The following is a 19,154-nucleotide window of genomic DNA, read 5'->3' on the forward strand; positions in this document are numbered from 1 at the left end:
ATTAAGCATAGTAAGAGGGTGGCTTTTAAAGCTGAATGCCCACCACAATCTAATCCCTTGGACTCAGGTAATCTTGAACCTCCTAGTACTTCTATTGTTGGCCCTTTGGAAGGGAAAGAGAACATGTATCAAGTATGCCATTACTAATTATGTGTCGTATGATGCTCTCTCACCCTCCTATTATGCCTATATATACCATCTCCCTTGTCTCTATTTCTCGCAGTGTTACAAAAGCAGTGCGATCTCCTCACTAGAAGGAAGCTATGAACCAAGAGATGGAGACCTGGATAAAAAACCAAACTTGGGAGATTGTGCCATGTTCCAGGGATAAGGATCCGATTGGGTGTAAGTGGGTGTAAACTATTAAGCACAGAGTTGATGGTTCAATTGAAAGGTATAAAGCTCACCTTGTGGCCAAAGGATATACCCAAACCTATGGCATTGACTATCTAGAAACCTTTGCTCTTGTTGTTAAGATGAATTCTATTCATGTGATTATGTCACTTGCTGCCCATTTTTCTTGGCCTTTATATTAGATGGATGTGAAGAATGTATTTCTTAGTGGGGATCTACAAGAAGTGTATATGGACTTACCTCTTGGAGTAAGCTTCCCTAATAGTGAAGGGAAAGTTTGTCGTCTAAAGAAAGCTTTGTATGGTTTCAAGCAATCCCCTAGAGCTTTGGTTTGAAAAATTTAGAAATGTTGTTTTGAAGGTTGGATTCTCTCAGTCTCAGGCGATCACACCTTGTTCATAAGGAAGTTCGATGGTTAATTGACTATATTGATAGTATATGTTGATGACATTGCTGTGACTGGGGATGACATCTTTGGTATCTCTAAGTTAAAGTCCTTTCTTGCTTTAGAATTTGAGATTAAGGATTTCGGTGATCTGAAGTACTTTCTTAGAATTGAAGTTGCAAGATCCAAGAAAGGAATCTACACCTCTCAAAGAAAGTATGTTCTTGATTTGCTCCATGAAATTGAGAAATTAGGACTCAAGTCTACAGAAACTCCAATTGATCTCAATCACAAGTTGAGTACTACTGAAGGAGATGTTCTTCCAGACAAAGGGATTTTTCAGAGAGTGATTGGCCACCTTCTTTATCTCTATTTGACTAGACCTGGTACATCATATGCAGTCGGGGTGGTCAGCGAATATATGCATGAGCCTAAAACCTCTCACATGAAGGATGTTAATAGAATCCTAGCCTATTTGAAGGGATGTCTTGGTAAAGGGATGTTGTACTCCAACCATGGGCATCTAAAGGTTAAGGCCTACATAGATCCAAAATGGGCAAGCTCTATTGATGATAGAAGATCTACATCCGGTTACTGTGCCTTAGTTGGAGGTAATGTTGTTTCATGGAGAAGCAAGAAACAATCAACTGTTGCTTGATCTAGTGTTGAGGTAGAATATAGGGCAATGGTCCATGGAGTGTCTGAATTACTCTGGTTGAAGACCTTATTGACCGAGATAGGCATCCAAGCTGATACTCCAATGAGACTATTGCAACAATCACATAGCCATAAACATTGCCCACACTCCTGTGCAACATAACCGTACAAAACAGATCGAAGTGGATAGACATTTTATCAGAGAGAGGATAGCAAGTGGAGAGATTTGCCTACCCTTTGTAAGGTTAGAAGACAAAGTAGCTGATTGTCTCACTAAAGGCCTTCATCACCCAATATTTGCCAAGAACCTAGACAAGCTGGGCATGATTGACATATATGCTCAGCTTGAGAGGGAGTGTTGAGATTGTTTAGGTGCAAGGGTATTCTTGTCTTTTTCTCTTTTGTATTTGGGCACCCATATGAGGGCTTACATGTAATTTCTTTCAATTATATAAAATCTCAAGTTTGAAAGAGTGAACAGTAACTCTCTCTTCTCCATTCAAAATTTCCTGTCTCTCTTCTCTTTTCTTTTTTTTCTTCTCTTCTCTTCTTGTTTTCTTTCTCAATAAAACCCTAGATATTACCAGTGTTTTAAAAGTGCAAGGCATAGAGGTCAGTTGCGCCTGAGGCGCAAGGCACAAGGTGAGGCGTGCGCCTTTTTGAAGCAAGGTGCAAAAATAAAAAAATGCTAAAAAATAAAAAAAAAATGTCAGAAAATAAAAAAAAAAAAATTTAAACATAATATTAATAAAAAATATAAACTTAAATGTTAAAATAAATGTTTTAAAAAACCTATTATCTAAAATTAAAATACATAAACATAAGATGCAAAGCATATTCAAATGAGAACTTAAAAATAAAATCAAACATATAAAACATTTTCAAGCATGTAAAACCTCTAATCTCTTTTTTCACTCAATTGCATTACTTAAAGTAGCTAATGTAATGTAAAACATATTACATTCCTGATTCTACGAGCCGTGTTTGTGCCACGCCCCTCGAGGCAAGCCTAAACAAGTCCATGTTAGGTGTTAAATTCTTAGTTCTCACACAAAAAAAATAATGAATTTATAATTTTAATTGCTTTTTAAGAGGCGCATGCCCTAGTGCGCTTGTTGAAAGGGCTGCACCTAGGACCTAGGCGAGGCACATACCCTAAAATGCGCCTCACCTGTGCGCCTAGGCACGCCTTTTAAATCACTGGATATTACAACTTATACCAAAATTTATAGGTTATAATAATCACTAATTAACAACATTTAATGATGTGTCAAAACATTCAAAAAGTCAAGTGGACAAATTCAAATTTCAATATTACCTTAATAATGTTAATTTGAATTTGAAAAGTTGCCTTAAATATAGGAGTTAATGAGAGTGAAAGAGTAATTATAGGGGTTATTAGTGAGAGAATGTAGGGCTTTCTTAAAAAAAATGTTATGTCTTGGCTGATACACTTATAGTATTGGTTCATATCAGCCGATATGGACACAATACAAACTGATATAATGAGAATATGGTAGATACTGTTGATACAGGTGGAAAAGGCTTGAGTTTCAGTCATTCCACCCATGGCTTCAAATACTGGTACATGTTGATATTTTAAACCTAGAAATTACCCTCCTGTTTTCCTGTCTTGCACTATAATTAACTTGTATAATGTTCTTAGGTCTTACTTCATGTTTATTCATGGATTGAATCCAATATTTCCATAGGTTCTAATGCGGGTGGAACAACAAAAAAGGGTAACAGAGGATGCCCGTAGACTTGCTGAACAAGATATGGCTGCTCAGAGATATGCTGCTAATGTGCTTCAGGTTCTTTCTTATCTCCAATGTACTGTGGATCATAGATGTGCTAATTTGTTTCCTATGTGAAGTACTTTGCTTGGAGAATTTCCTAACTTTGATAGAAAGTGGACGGATTTTTTCTGTTCATTTTGAGGGTTTAGGTTTTGCTATAGCATCCAGCTCCATCTATATCCATCTCGAAACAATGGTTGAGGTTCCTAGATAGTTCTTTTCTTAATCTCATTAAGCATGAGCGTAAACCACCAAAGGCATCTCTCAAAACCATTGTCCTATTCAATGGCATTAGTGGAATATTCCTTGATATGAGCAACAATAGACTCCTGGAAAATGGCTCCTGCAAGATCATACAATATTTATTACACCCTTCACCATCACGGAATATCACCTTCCAAATCTAATATATGCCCAGATCAGGCCCGGGCCTTGGCACTCAAAAATACTCTTACTACCCTGTAAAAAACCAGCCTATTCTGGCCAATGATCATCTCTACCCAAAGGGCTGCCTTCAAACCTTAGTGGGTCTACCCCCAGAAAGCAATGCTTTCAACTTGTGGTTAAACCAGATAATTGGGCCAGTTAACTTGTTGCCTTCTTAGATTTTTTAGTCCATTTCACCCCCGAACCACTTGAAAAAAATGTTGACTCGGCCAACAACATGGTGACATGGAGGATTGAACCACTGAACTGTTTGACCAGCTGGTGGGTCATTGGTTAAACATTAGTTATCTTTAAGTATTTTATCCATTGCTGTCATTAATAACAATAGTTGTCACTTAAAACACATTATTGTTTAATTTGATGAATATACAGTACCTAATTTTTTTTGCACATTTTCTGAAAGTTTCTGTATTTTTTTCTGTTATTTATCTATTTATATCTATTTTATTATTTAATTTATGAAATTTTGGGTTGACCCATTGGACCTTGATAGTTGAAACACTGACCCACCACTTGGACAGAAGAACTATTCTCTTTCTGGATCAGTTTTTTAAACACCACCACAAAGTGTTTGGTCAAATCTCATCACAGCTGATACCATAGTACCGAGGTCAAAGAAGAAACCACAAATAGAACATTTAGAACTGTAGAGATAGCTGATAGACTATTAGTGTGTGTGGGATTCCAGCCCCAAACTTTATTTTTTACTGTTTATTTATTAACTTTTCGGCTATGATAGTTGGGCCGGTTGGGTCTTGTTTGTTTTTCTTTTATTTTTAAGTGAGGGTATTAGAGTAATTACAGTCCTTGTAAAATCACAAATATAAATAAGATTCAGTGGGCGGCTAGTAATTAATTCTGCCGCACCCCTTCTTCTCTTCTCTTCTCTCTCTTCTTCTATTCACGACCTTTCTTTCTCCTCTTTTCTACTGAATTTGTATCAGAAAACAACTATTTTCTGATTTAATTTTATTCGAGTTGGTATCAGAGCCAAAACTAGGACAGATTAGGGCTCTCATGTGAGCCTAATCCAGTCGGCAGCATGAGAACTTACTAAAACTGGAAGTTTTGCATCATTGCCTGATTCTTGGAGGATAACTGGAGTCTTGAGTTGTGTCCAAGGGATTGCATGACCTTTGGAGAGTGTTCGGTGACCAGGAAGGATCAGAGAAATTAGGTAAGTTAATGTTTAGGGTTTAAACTGGAGATTGAAGGTGGCGATCAACCTTTTTTTTTTGAGAAAGAACTCATCTTTATTAAGACCGACCTTTAAAAAGAACAGTTTAAACCTCTCTGGAAGCAGCGGTTAACAGATTTCTGTCAAAAACCCTAAAGAAACAAGCAAGGGAGACAGATCTCTGTTTTCCCTGTTATTTTCTCTAGGGTTTTTTGAAACCCCACGGTCAGTTCTTGCTCCCAGAATTGTTCTGTGACTGGTTGATTCTTGGACAACTATAGTAATCTGAAAATGGTTTCTAGGTGATTATTCTCGACTGAGGAGTGTTTTTGGTGGTGATTCTCAGCTGTGACTGATTTCTGAATGAGAAGTCCTCGCTGTGAGTGATTTCTGGGTGGCTGTTTTTCAATCAGCCGAGTTCTTTTTGCATAAAAGGAAGTTCCTTTTGCATAAAAGGAGTTCAAGCCTTTTTTGTTTGAAGTAGTGACTGTTAACATCTCATATAAAATGGAGAAGGCTGGAAGTGAATTAAAGATTCAAGGGGAAGGTCTTTTGGGGACTGGAAGCATGACCAAAAGTTCTTTTCAGATAACTACTGTTAGGTTCGACGGAACAGATTACTTGGAGTGGGCCCAATCAGCCATGATGGCTATTGGAGGTAGAGGCAAATTAGGCTATGTGACTGGGGATATAAAGAAACTAGCCAAGGAAGACACATCACATGCCAAATGGGTTCAAGAAAACTATTTGGTGATGACATGGTTGTGTAATTCAATGCAGCCTCACATTAGCCGGAATTATTTATGGGCAAAAACAGCTAAGGAAATTTGGGATTATATGAAAGAGACCTACTCCCAACCCCTTAATGTTGCTAGGGCTTATGAACTGAAGTGTAAAGTGAATAATCTCAAGCAAGGGGAGAAGCCAATCTCCGTTTACTTTGCCACTTTGAAATCTCTGTGGCATGAAATTGACCATTTGGAAACAATTGAGTGGGAGAGTCAAAGAGATGCAACTACTTATAGCAAGCTGATTGAAACAAATAGAGTTTTTGAGTTCCTAGCCAGTTTGAATTCAGAATTTGACATTGTAAGACAACAACTACTTACCAGAGAGAGTGTGACATTGTCTCAGGCCTATTCACTAGTGCACAGTGAAGAGAGTAGGAAAAAGGTGATATTACAGTTTCAGCCCATGGAATCAGCCCTAGCAGCAACAAAACTAAAATTTTGGAGAGATAAGGAAAAGGAAATGAAGCTGGAAATAAAGAAGGAAGATAAAAGGGAGATATTTTGTTATCATTGTAAGAAGCCGAAACATACTAGGGGCACTTGTTGGAAGTTGCACCCTCATCTTGTTCTAGTTAGACTCAGAAATAAGAGGGGAAATGCTAATGTGGCAGTCACCATTGGCAGTGCATCATCTTCCAATACAAGAACCACATCTCTAGATGCCTTAGCTGCTGTCTATGCCACCTTGACACAATTAGAGAATGAAGCTGGTATTTCTAGATCATCATCTCGGCCTTCAGTTGCTACTTCTGCTAATCTTACTTCAGCCTTTGCTTCCTCAGGTACAAGATCTACAACATATCATACTTCAGCCCTAGTTAACACTGGACCCTTCTGGGTAATAGATTCAAGTGCTTCTGACCATATGACCAGTTTATCCACCTTGTTTACCACCTATTGTTTATCCTCTAGCAGAAACAAAGTATCTATTGTTGATGGCTCTCTTGTACCTTCTTCTGGCAAGGGAGACATCAGACTATCTGATGCCATCTCCCTATCCTCAGTTTTGCATGTCCCTAAGCTTAATACCAACTTGCTTTTAGTTAGTAGTATTACTAAGAATCAAAACTGTTCAGTAACATTTTTTCCTAATCGTTGTGTTTTTTAGGATCTGGAAACGAGGAAGGTGATTGGGATTGGTCGTGAGACGAATGAAGTTTACCTGCTTGAGCATCCACAGGGGAAGGAGAGTGAAGTTGGGAGATTGTTTGTTTCTTAGTCTTTGGGTCAGATTATGCTTTGGCATAACATATTAGGTCATTTGTCTTTTGGGTCTTTGAAGAGTCTGTTTCCAAATTTGTTTGTCAGTCCAAGTGTCTAGTTTGAGGTGTGAAAGTTGTGAACTTTCTCACTTGAAGAGATGCCTAGGGAGAGGCATACTTTTTAGGAATAGTGGTCACATGAAGATAGATGTATATACAAATGCTGATTGGGTTGGATCCATTGATGACAAAAGATCTACCTTTGGGTATTGTGCATTTGTAGGGGGGAACCTTGTTTCCTGGAAAAGCAAGAAACAAAATGTTGTGGCTCTCTCCAGTGCTGAAGCTGAATACAAGTCCATGGCCAATGGTGTTGCAGAAGTATTATGGTTGAAATCTTTGCTTGATGAATTGGGAATTGACTATGAGAAACCTCTGATGCTGTATTTGATAATCAAGCAGTAATTAACATTGCCCATAACTCAATATAGCATGACAAGACTAAACATATCGAAGTGGACAAGCATTTTATCCGAGAGCGAGTTGGATCTCAAGAAGTGTGTCTTCCCTATATTGCCTCTGACATGCAGCTAGCTGATCTCTTTACTAAAGCAGTCACAGAAATCATGTTGGAGACAGATTTATGCAAGTTGGGAATGACGAATATCTACTCCCAACTTGAGGGGGAGTGTAGAGATAGTTGATAGACTATTAGTGCGTGTGGGGTTCCATCCCCACTATTTTTTACAGTTTATTTATTTACTTTTCAGTTATGGTAGTTGGGCCAGTTGGGCCTTGTTTGTTTTTCTTTTATTTTTAAGGGTATTAGAGTAACTACTGTCCTTGTAAAATCACAAATATAAATAAGATTCAGTGGGCGGCCAGTAATTAATTCTGCCGCACCCCTTCTTCTCTTCTTCTCTCCTCCTCCTTTTTCTGATATAAATTCAGTAGAAAAGAGGAGAAAGAAAGGTCATGAATAGAAGAAGAGAAGAAGGGGTGCGGCAGAATTAATTACTAGCCACCCACTGAGTCTTATTTATATTTGTGATTTTACAAGGACTGTAGTTACTCTAATACCCTTACTTAAAAATAAAAGAAAAACAAATAAGGCCAAACCGGCCCAACTACCATAACTGAAAAGTAAATAGATAAACAGTAAAAAATAAAGTATGGGGATGGAACCCCACACACACTAATAATCTATCAGCTCTCTCTACAAGAACTCTTTCAATGTCAGGAGGGGCAGAATTTTGAAACACCCAATTTTCTTGTTTCAAGGAATTCCAACAAGGCACACATGAAACTAAATGAGGTTTGTATGCTTTTTGTCTTTTATGCCTAGGGGGTTCTTAGCTTATGTGCTAGCATTTTCCTTCCATCATTTTTTCTTTGACTGAAAATCCATTTCCCTCTATAGAAGATAGATTAATATTTTTTTTTCATTTTTCACACATCTAAGAGAATAGCTTCTTCTTCCAATTTATTATAAATATGTATACCTTGCCATTACCAAATAAAGGTTCCTGCTATCTGGGGTCTTGGGAGGGGGTAGAGTGGATATGGCCTATTCTTTCACATTACTTTTGCACAAAGTGGTTCCTCTCAGACTCAGACCTGTAATTCTCATGTTGGCCTGTGCATGATTTTTCCGTTGCACCAAGCAATGGCTCCTAGTTATACGTGTACATATCTGTGATGCTTTATTCTTTTTCTCTAAGTTCATAGGTAGTGCCTTCTTATGGATCAATTGGTTCTTTGTACCTCTCCTTCCTCTTGCTTTACCAATTTGAGATATTAGGACCTTGTGATTTTTTCTCTATTTAATTTTTTAGGCTCTCTCTCTCTCTCTCACTCTCACTCTCACTCTCACTCTCATCAGACCACATACAAGCAGGATAAATATATTTTTTTAGTAAAAGGAAAAATTTTATTAAAGAAAAAAGGAAAACTGAAAACAACCACATCCAGTGATAAGATAGCACCACCCACCAAATACAAACAAGCAGAATCCTACTAAACAAAAAGAAAAAAACAGGGCAGACCAAAAACAGCAAGAGGCCCTTCTTTTCAACAACTCGGAGATCGCCCTCAAAGAAATCACCTGAGCAAACAAGCTCAGACCTCATCATCAAAATAATTTTCCTGCCCTCCTTCCTCATTCCAAATTTCTCCCCCTTCCTCAACTCTGGACTTCTTAAGAATCTCATCCCTCCTCTTCTTGTACTCCTCAAAAGCTCTTCTAGCAAAAGCCTCACCTCCCAAGAAGAATAAACCCAGTGGCTTGCCAACCTCCACCTCCCTACCAACAAGCACCTTTAAATCTACTCTTCCTTGTTGCAGAAACTCCTCCATTTCTATTATCATCTCCCCCTCCACCTTCTTATCTTCCTTCCTGTTTTCCTCCAAATCTCCACTTTGATTTGAACCCCTCACCCCCCAAAGATTAGTCAATGGAAGATCCAAACTCCTTTCAAAAGCTTGCATGTCCCGACATTCTTTAGTTGGACATCAAGTCTTGGACCTTTGGATTTAATCCCTTTTCTTTTGCACAACTTTTTAAATTTGTTGGTTGGACCTGCCTCAACAACACCATCTTCTGAATGCGAAAAAACTTTAGTAACATGCACAATGTTGGTTTCGTTTGAAGCTCTTGATTTTTTAAGTCAACCACTGAAGCACCAGACTCGGATTTATCAAAATCCTTCCTCCTACGCCCCAAATCTACACCCAGCTTTCCAATTACCACTTCAGCAACCAGAGACTTGTCACTATTTTCATCCAATGAAGCCTTCTCCAGAGTATGCTTGACACAAACAGAATCCACAGAACAAACCTTAATTACTGTCTACAACCCATCAGCCCCTTCCTCATCTTCTTCTTCCTTACCCTTCTTATCTCTCTCCTCCACTTCCATGACTAAGACCACCCCATTTCCAAGACTATCACAACTCCCTTCTCTGCCCCTTGAAAGCAACCAACGCTCTAAACCCACCGGCTTCAACCCTACTCTCCCAAACTGGCACACCAGGAGAAGAAACAAAACAAGGATGGGGATCTAACTCCTAAGGAAACTTCAACTCCCTCCACCTGTGGCTCACCATTGTAAAGCCCAATGGAACTTACCACTGACTGGTCGAAAGCAGGAGATCGAACATGAGAAACTCAGCAAGATCCTTAGCAACCTTCGAGATATCATTCCTTTGACTCAAGCTCACGTACTTCAAGACCACCCAAATCTATTTCTCATTCTCTCTTTCAAGTGTTACATGCGTCTTTTCCCCTCCTTGAGACTCTTTTTTTTTTTCTTAAACCCAAAAGAGACTTAACCCCAAGATCTTTTTTCTTAGAACCATTTAGCTGCTTGAAAACCACACCTAGAAACTAAAAAATTCTCTTTAATAAGTTGGTATGCATTCAACCTTTTAACTCCTTAGAAAACTGGGAAAATCTTTTCACCTTCCTGTCTCAAATGACCCCCTTTATCCTCTTCGACTTCTCCCCTCCTCTCAAAGTTCCCATCCACATGTCTGTCATTAAATAAAATAACCTCACTGTAGAGAACACTGATGTGGACCCCACTGCTGTGGTCCCCACTGTGTTCGCATGGCAGCATAGCATATCTTTTGTTAGTTATGTCAGTGTTAGTTGGTAGTTATTGGTAGTTATTTCAGTTTGTTGTTACAGCTTGTTATTTCAGCTTTATTATTAGTTTATTTTCCATGTAAGCAATAAGGGCAATTCAACCCTTTTACAATTAGTCAACATATATAAATATTAAGAGTGGGTCGGCAGATCGATTGAACAACCCTCTCTCTCTTTTCTAAATCCTTTCATGTGCTTCTTCTTTTCTCCCTCTCTTCTTTTCTTTTGAAATTTCTCCTTTTTCCTTTCGAATTCAAGACTGATTGTAGTCTTGATCGACTACTTGGTATTAGAGCAAAGATTAGGGCTTCTCATGTGAGTCTGATCCAGCCAACCACATGAGAGTTGCCTAGGGCTGGAAGATTAAGAGGATCCTTTTTCGGCTGATTCTTGGAGGTTATCAAAGACTGTAGCAGCTGCCCAAAGAGTGGATTGTGTTCTTGATAATCAGGAAGAATCAAAGGAAGATAAAGAGTCCAAGATCAGTTTCTTTATCAAGACTGAAGGTGGCGATTATAATTTCTGTTCAAAACCTAAAACTAGTTGCAGAGGAGGAGGTCTTATGTTAGTCTAATTAGATTGACTACATGAGAATTTCCTAGGTTTAGAAGTTTTTCAACAAAGAAGGAGGATCGGCTGATTCTTGGAGGCTACTGGTAGTGTGCGGCTACTACTAAGAAGATTGTAGAAGGCTGGGAGAGTTCCAATAGTTAGGAAGAATTAGAAAGGGCTTCGGATCCCCAAGATTAGGGTTCTGCATCAGATAGAAGGTGGCGGCCAGAGATTTTCTTTCATAAAGTAAGTTTTTTTTTTTTTTTTTTTTTTGCTTGCTAATAATCTTGAAAGAATCATCTTGGTCTATTCTGAAAGGTGCGGCTGGAAAATCTTTTTTTCCTTCTAGGGTTTTGAGAGAAAACCATAAAATTCAGAACTGTTGTTGGTTTCATATCAGATTTTGAACTGGTTTCATACAAAATTCTGTTTTCTTTATTCTTTGGAAGACCTAGGCCGGCTGTTATCAGTTGTTTAGGTGTTGTTTTCTATTACAGTAGTTTCAAAAGTTTTTTATTGTTAATTCTTGACCAAGAATGGAGTTCAAGAATCAGGGGGAAGGTGTTTTTGGGACTAGCAATTCTGGTAGCATGTCTGAGAATGCCTTTTAGATTACAACTGTGAAGTTTGATGGATCCAACTACTTAGAATGGGCTCAATCGGCCATGATGGCCATTGGGGGTAGAGGAAAACTCAGCTACTTGTTGGGAGATGTGAAAGAACCAACTAAGGAGGACCAAACGTATACCAAATGGGTTCAGGAGAACTATTTGGTTATGACATGGCTGTGCAACTCTATGCAGCCACATATCAGCCGGAACTATTTGTGGGCAAAAACGGCCAAGGAAATCTGGGATGCCATGAAAGAGACTTACTCCCAACCCCTTAATGTTGCTAGGGCCTATGAATTGAAGTGTGAGGTTAATAACCTTAAGCAAGGAGAGAAACCAGTCTCGGTTTACTTCTCTACTTTGAAATCTTTGTGGCATGAAATTGACCACCTAGAAACACTTTAGTGGGAAAGTCAGAAGGATGCACAAACTCATAGAAAGCAAGTTGAAACTAATAGGGTTTTTGAATTCCTAGCTGGTCTGAATCCTGACTATGATATTGTGAGACAGCAAATACTAACAAGGGACAGTGTGACCTTATCTCAAGCCTACTCTTTGGTGCATAGTGAAGAGACTAGGAGAAAGGTTATGATGCAGCATCAGCCCTTCCCATCAGCCTTGGCAGCAGTTAAACCTAAGTTTGGGGGTGATACGGAAAGGGATATAAAGAAGGAAGATAAGCGGGATCTAGTGTGTGAACATTGCAAGAAACCTAAGCATACTAAAGACACATGTTGGAAGCTCCACTCTCATCTAGTTCCAATAAAACTGAGGAACAAAAGGGGTAATGCTCATATGGTTGTTAATACCGATTCTGCATCCTCATCGGGCACAAAAGGCACACCTCTAGACACCTTAGCTGCTGTCGGGGCTGCCCTAACTCAGTTGGAAAAGGAAGTTGGGAATTCAGCTCAATCATCTCAGCCATCATCAGCTCCTTCCACATCAACCTTTGCTCATTCAGGTACTCGGGCCTCAGCTTACCATGCTTCAGCTCCAGGTAACACTGAACATTGTTGGGTAATAGACTCAGGTGCATCTGACCATATGACTAGCTTTCCATCACTGTTCACTACCTATCACTTAACTTCTGGTAGAGATAAAGTGTTCATTGCTGATGGTTCCCTTGTTCCCATTTCTGCCAAGGGAGACATCAAGTTGTCTAATACCATTTCCTTATCTTTAGTTCTGCATATTCCTAAGCTTGATACTAACTTGCTTTCAGTCAGTAGTATTACAAAACATCAGAATTGTTCAGTAACTTTTTTCCCTGGCCGATGTATTTTTCAGGACTTGGAGACAAGGAAGGTGATTGGGACTGGCCATGAGACGAATGGGATTTATCTGCTTGGAGAGTTCTCATTGGGAAGATTGTGAAGATAGGAAGTCTTTTGTTTCTCAGTCTGTTAGTCAGGTTATGCTTTGGCATAATCGGTTAGGTCATTTATCCTTTCGGTCTTTGAAGAGTTTGTTTCCAAATTTGTTTGAGTCTGTTCAGATGTCAAATTTGAGATGTGAGAGTTGTGAGCTTGCAAAGCATTGTAGAACATCTTATTCCTTGAGTAATAAAAGAAGTAGTAATTCTTTTGATGTTGTGCACACCGATGTTTGGTGCCCATATCACATCCCTTCTATGGGGGGATACAGATATTTCTTGTTTTTTGTTGATGACTATACCCGTTTTTCTTGGGTTTACCTTATGCGTTCTCGAGATGAGGTTCTTGCTCTGACCCAGATCTTTCATCAGATGATTTTAACCCAGTTTGGGGTCAAAATCAAAATCTTCAGATCCGATAATGTGAAAAAGTACTTTACCAAGCCATTAGCCTCTTATCTGCTTGATCATGGGATTATTCACCAGAGTACTTGTCCTTATACACCACAGCAGAATGGGGTTCCTGAGAGGAAGAATAGGCACATATTGGAGGTGGCTAGAAGCATTATGTTTAACTCCAATGTGCCTATTCGTTTCTGGGCGATGCTATTCTTACAACAGTGTATCTCATTAATCGAGTTCCTTCACGGGTTCTTGACATGAAGCCTCCCTTTACCCTTTTATACCCCGATAAAGAATTGTTTATTGTTCCCCTTAAAACCTTTGGTTGCACTTGCTTTGTTCAGATTCTTGGACCTCATCATTCCAAATTTGATCCTAAGGCCTCCAAATGCATTTTTCTCGGTTATGCACAAACTCAAAAGGGTTATTGTTACTATGAACCTACTCCTGGGAGGAGATTTGTCTCGACGGATGTTACTTTCTTTAGGAGGTACCCTATTACCCTAGGGTTTCTCCTCAGGGGGAGAGTAGTGAGAGTGGGGTTAACTCATCAGAGGTGTCAGGATTTGAGAGTCTATCATAGGCGGTGGAGGCAAGTTGATTTCGGTCATCAACAGTACAGGCCAGCCCCAGTTCCTTCTGCGGATCCAGATCCAGGTTCCACAGTCCCTTTATCATATCAAGGTCCCCCTGAGATACCTTCCACTATTGCTACTTTACCTCCTTTGGATGACCTTGACCTCCCCATTGCAATCCGTAAAGGCAAACGGCGTTGCACCACATCCACAGCTCACTGCATTTCCCAGTTTTTGTCCTATGATCGCCTGTCCCCCTCTTACAGGTCCTTTCTCACATCCATTGCTGATATTCCTATTCCCAGAATAGTGCAAGAAGACTTGTTAGTTCCTGAGTGGAAAGATGCAATGAAGGTTGAAATGGATGCCCTTCTAAGGAATAATACTTGGGAGCTAGTTGACCAGCCTAAAGGAAAGAAACCGGTTGGATGTAGATGGGTATTTACTGTGAAACATAATGCTGATGGTTCCATTGAAAGGTATAAGGCCCGGTTAATTGCAAAGGGATTTACTCAGACTTATGGTATAAACTACTTGGAGACTTTTGCTCCAATAGCAAAGATGACCACTATTCGAGTTCTGCTATCCCTTGCAGCCAGTTATTCTTGGCCCTTGTTCCAGATGGATGTTAAAAATGCCTTCCTCAATGGAGACTTATAGGAAGAAGTCTACATGCAGTTACCTCCTGGATTTTATGATGCAGAGACAGGTAAGAAGGTTTTTCGGTTGAATAAAGCCTTGTATGGATTAAAACAGTCCCCCAAAGCTTGGTTTGATAGATTCAGACAAGCCCTTGAAAAATTCGGCTATGTACAGGCCCAGTCAGACCATACATTGTTCATTAAAAGAGTGGACTCTTCCTTGACTTTGCTTGTTGTATATGTGGATGATATTGTAGTGACAGGGAATGATAACAGTGAGATTGAGTCTCTTAAACAACTCCTTCATCAAGAGTTTGAGGTGAAAGATCTGGGAGAGATACGATACTTGTTGGGTGTTGAGGTTGCTAGATCTAAACATGGGATTTTTATTTCTCAAAGGAAGTATGTTCTAGATCTATTGGAAGAAACTGGAAAGTTGGGTGTTAAGCCTGCAGATACACCTATTGAACAGAATCACAAAATCAGTGCAGAGGGTGGAGAGCCTCTTGAAGACAAAGCTATGTTCCAACGGTTGGTTGGAAAACTCCTCTATCTTTGTCTCACACGACCGGACGTCAGTTATGTAGTCAGCGTTGTAAGTCAATATATGCACTCTCCTAGAACTACTCACCTCCTTGCAGTTGAGAGAATATTAGCATACTTGAAGAGATGTCCAGGTAGAGGTATATTATTCAAGAATAATGATCATATGAAGATAGTGGTCTATACAGATGCTGATTGGACTGGGAGTGTTGATGACAGAAGGTCTACCTCTGGATATTGTGCTTTTGTAGGAGGTAACCTTGTCTCCTGGAGGAGTAAGAAACAAAGTGTTGTTTCTTGTTCTAGTGTTGAAGCTGAATATAGATCTATGGCTAATGGTGTGGCTGAAATCCTATGGCTGAAGTCATTATTTGAGAGTTGGGTATTGCTTATGAGAAGCCCTTAATGTTGTATTGTGATAATCAGGCTGTTATTAATATAGCTCATAATCCGGTACAGTATGACAGAACTAAGCATATCGAAGTCGACCGACATTTTGTCAGAGAAAGGGTTTCGTCTCAAGAAGTGTATCTCCCGTATATCACCTCCAGCATGTAGCTTGTAGATCTTCTCACCAAGGCTGTTCCAAGGAAGAAGTTAGAGGCAGACCTATGCAAGTTGGGAATGACAAATATCTATTCTCAACTTGAGGGGGAGTGTAGAGAACACTGATGTGGACCCCACTGCTGTGGTCCCCACTGTGTTCGTATGGCAGCATAGCATATCTTTTGTTAGTTATGTCAGTGTTAGTTGGTAGTTATTGGTAGTTATTTCAGTTTGTTGTTACAGCTTGTTATTTCAGCTTTATTATTAGTTTATTTGCCATGTAAGCAATAAGGGCAATTCAGCCCTTTTACAATTAGTCAACATATATAAATATTAAGAGTGGGTTGGCAGATCGATTGATCAACCCTCTCTCTCTTTTCTAAATCCCTTCGTGTGTTTCTTTTCTCCCTCTCTTCTTCTTTTCTTCTGAAATTTCTCCTTTTTTCTTTCAAATTCAAGACTGATTGTAGTCTTGATCGACTACTCTCACCCCCCTCCTGCCGAAATTACCCTTTTACCCCCCCCCCCCCCCCAATCTTTCCTGCCCATCATCTTCAACCTCTGTACGGCCCTTCATCTTCTGGACTGAAATTGCACTAACAGGAAGAACCTCTTCCTCCTTCCTAATCTCCAAACTGCACACAAGAATGACATAACTCCTCACCGCCCTCCAGAACATTTGGTTTTCTCCTTCCAAAAATAATTACAGATTGTAAGTTTCCACTACAAAATGTAACTCCACAGCAAAGTCTTCCACTTCCACAAGAATTCTCACAAAATCCATCTTTTCCCAAGTCCTGTTTCTATCATTGAAGCTCAAGAACTTTCCCCACCTGTCTCCAATATTTTTGAAGGTCAATGGTCCCCAAGCATGAAGGGGAATTCCCAGCACTCCAATCCACACTTCTCTTTTTCTCCTTCCATTAAGAATTGCCCCTGCCACTGGAAACCACCAACCTAACCTTAGGCCACATTCCCTTGTCTTCTTCTCTGACTCCAAATCCCAAGCCACAACATCTCTATTCTGGAACATAAACAGAAGCAAGCCCCCATCCAAATTTCTAACACCCACAACTCTTTACTTGCCCCATTCAAGCTTCGCCCAGGCTTCAACCGTCTCCCTCTCCAACTTGGAGCCCACCAACCTACCAACGAGACATGCCTCCAAAACCTTCAGCCTCTCGTTCAAACTTTCTTCCTGCCTCACATCGACCTGGACCACACCAATGTCTTGTTCTCTGAGAATCTTCATTGTCTCACATTATCAGTGGGGAGAGATAGGATTGTGGTAGCTCACTTAGAATTTGTAGATGATATAATGATTTTATGTCAGGAAAAATATGATGTAGCTATGGATTCACTTGCACAAATGGAGAAGAGGGTTATTATGGCAGAAACAATGCTGGAGACTACCTTGCAAATACAACCTTCTCCAAGGTACAAGCTAATTCCTTGAATCTCAAATTATCTTGTTCAGGTTCTTACTCCATGTACACACTTGATATTGGTGTTGGTTTTCTGATCTCTCTATCATCACCATATGTTAGTGTTTTCAATATTGTTACCTCTTTTGAAGGTTGTTTGATTTCTTAGTCTGCTCATGCTGACTCTTCACTATTATGTATTAGTCAGGAGCCCATACAAAACTTGCCCCCAAGAAAAAAGAGCTTGCTTTCTAGGTCATTTCGAATTGGTTGGCGTGACCAGAACAAGGTAAGCCTTTATTATAGAATCTCATTTAAATTTGGTGACTGACATGATAGCCCCAAGTAATACTTACTATTAATTTGGACTGACTATTCCCTTTGGAGACATCAACTATCCAATATTTAGTTATTCACCCTAGTGTTTGTGCAAGTAATGGGCAAGGGACGTTCTCACTTTTCAACCTATAATGTTTGATTGAAAATAAAAACTGTGTTATCTGTTCCAAATTTCAAATAGATTCAACCTTTCAAATGGATAATTCTGTATAAACTTTGTACAAGCCATGGTTATCGAGGCAGGAAGGGGATAAGTGCTTAGGCAGGTGCCTAGGTGACTTAGGTGGTGGTTTTTGATGAACAAGAATGTATTAAATATGATTCATGATAACATGTGCCACGTTTTCAATTTCTTATCATTCATATTGGAATAATTTGCATGTCAAGAAACATTACATCATTAATTTCATGAGGTAATATCACTTTTGGTCATAAATTTCAATATTTCGTACACAATTAATCACTGCCATTCAGCAAAGCTGCAATTGCGTTTGTGTGTATTACAACTCAATTATCCAAACAAATAAGCAAAACAACAGCACATTGGATCCAGGTAAGGAAGTATTGTACCAAGAATACAAAAAAATTAGTAATAAATAGCACAATGATATGCATACTATATTGTAAAGCCAAGATAAAATACAACATAATGTAAACCTATGATGAGGCGGATGACTTGAATTTGTTGGGCGTTCAACATGTATGCAAGATATAAAAGTGTTTCCTAGAGAAAATGCCTTGTTGTCTAGCATTGCATTGATAACTTGGTACAATAAATTGCAATGTTAAAGGATTCTTCTGTCACTCTTACATTTTTATGTTTAGTTCCCTTAAAGTGACAGGGAAAAGCAAGTAGCGTTTGATTAGACCAATGGAACTCCAGTGAACTGGCACGGAGCAAACTGCAGAAAGTGATGAATGGCAACCAAGAATAGCAATAATAACATAAATGATGGATGATTGAGTGCTATACGAATGCTAAAAGCTGTTTGCTCCTTCCCCCAAGGTGAAATGCTTGTATCTATGAACAAGATAAGTTTGTTGCCCATAAGCCTCTGCCTATATAAATAGAAGATGGCTGTTTTGAGCATGGGAGGTATCACTTTATCATATCACGGTATCAATGTCAACTTGAAAAGCTTCATAGAAATAGTCCTTGTTTGTAATTCATTATACATGGAAATCCATTTTATGCTGTTCAGTAATTAATAATATCAGGTTAGGAAGAAGTGAAGGAAAAGCTTGAGGTTAGTCATGGATGACTACTTTGTTACTCTTTATTTTCTTAGACTTAATTATTTTTTTCTTTTAGAAATTAAAAGAAAAAAATCTGAATAGTGATTATACCTTGTGTAGATTCTCATTTTTTCTTTTTTCCATTGGTATACTTGGATAGATATTTCCTATTTCCTTGATTTTGGAATCTGCGCTATCCTAGAATTTAGGTTTTAGTTCTCTAATTTTGATATTATTTGAACTTTTGTTTCAAAAAAAAAAAAGCAAAACAATAATCAGTGAAAAGTGTTATGAATTAGTTGGCTACTTCAAGGTCATTTTTACCCATCCTAGCTATGAATCTATGATGTTGTTATTGATTAGACCTAAAGCTCAGTTTGGAAAAGAGTACAAATACATACAAAATACACCCTACATATTTGTATTGTACTTCCAAATACAAATACAAATAGA

General features: G+C 39.0%; 1 protein-coding gene and 1 pseudogene across 2 annotated transcripts in view; both read left to right on the plus strand.

Moving 5' to 3' along the window:
• LOC104599330 (uncharacterized) overlaps positions 1-18,842 on the plus strand; it is a 37,428-nt pseudogene extending 18,586 nt beyond the window's left edge. The window contains exons 14-17 of the transcript XR_016083185.1: positions 3,109-3,210; positions 17,036-17,139; positions 17,331-17,415; positions 18,291-18,842. The product of XR_016083185.1 is annotated as an uncharacterized LOC104599330 (transcript). The remainder of the gene's footprint in view (positions 1-3,108; positions 3,211-17,035; positions 17,140-17,330; positions 17,416-18,290) is intronic.
• On the plus strand, positions 4,876-7,627 carry LOC148802143 (uncharacterized). Its single transcript, XM_088899351.1, has 2 exons — positions 4,876-6,392; positions 6,719-7,627. Exons 1-2 carry the CDS (start codon positions 5,327-5,329, stop codon positions 6,754-6,756), a joined length of 1,104 nt encoding a protein of 367 aa, XP_088755477.1. The 5' UTR covers positions 4,876-5,326; the 3' UTR covers positions 6,757-7,627.
• Positions 18,843-19,154: the final 312 nt, after the last annotated feature.

Source organism: Nelumbo nucifera, chromosome 2 (assembly GCF_055504915.1).
Source record: "Nelumbo nucifera cultivar China Antique chromosome 2, China Antique-T2T, whole genome shotgun sequence".
NCBI classification, from domain to species: Eukaryota; Viridiplantae; Streptophyta; class Magnoliopsida; order Proteales; family Nelumbonaceae; genus Nelumbo; species Nelumbo nucifera.

Coding starts and splice junctions, on each gene's coding strand:
- LOC148802143 (XM_088899351.1), top strand. CDS start 5,327: ATGGAGAAGGCTGGAAGTGAATTAAAGATTCAAGGGGAAGGTCTTTTG. Junction 6,393..6,718: donor TTCAGCCTTTGCTTCCTCAG/GTACAAGATCTA, acceptor TGTGTTTTTTAG/GATCTGGAAACGAGGAAGGT.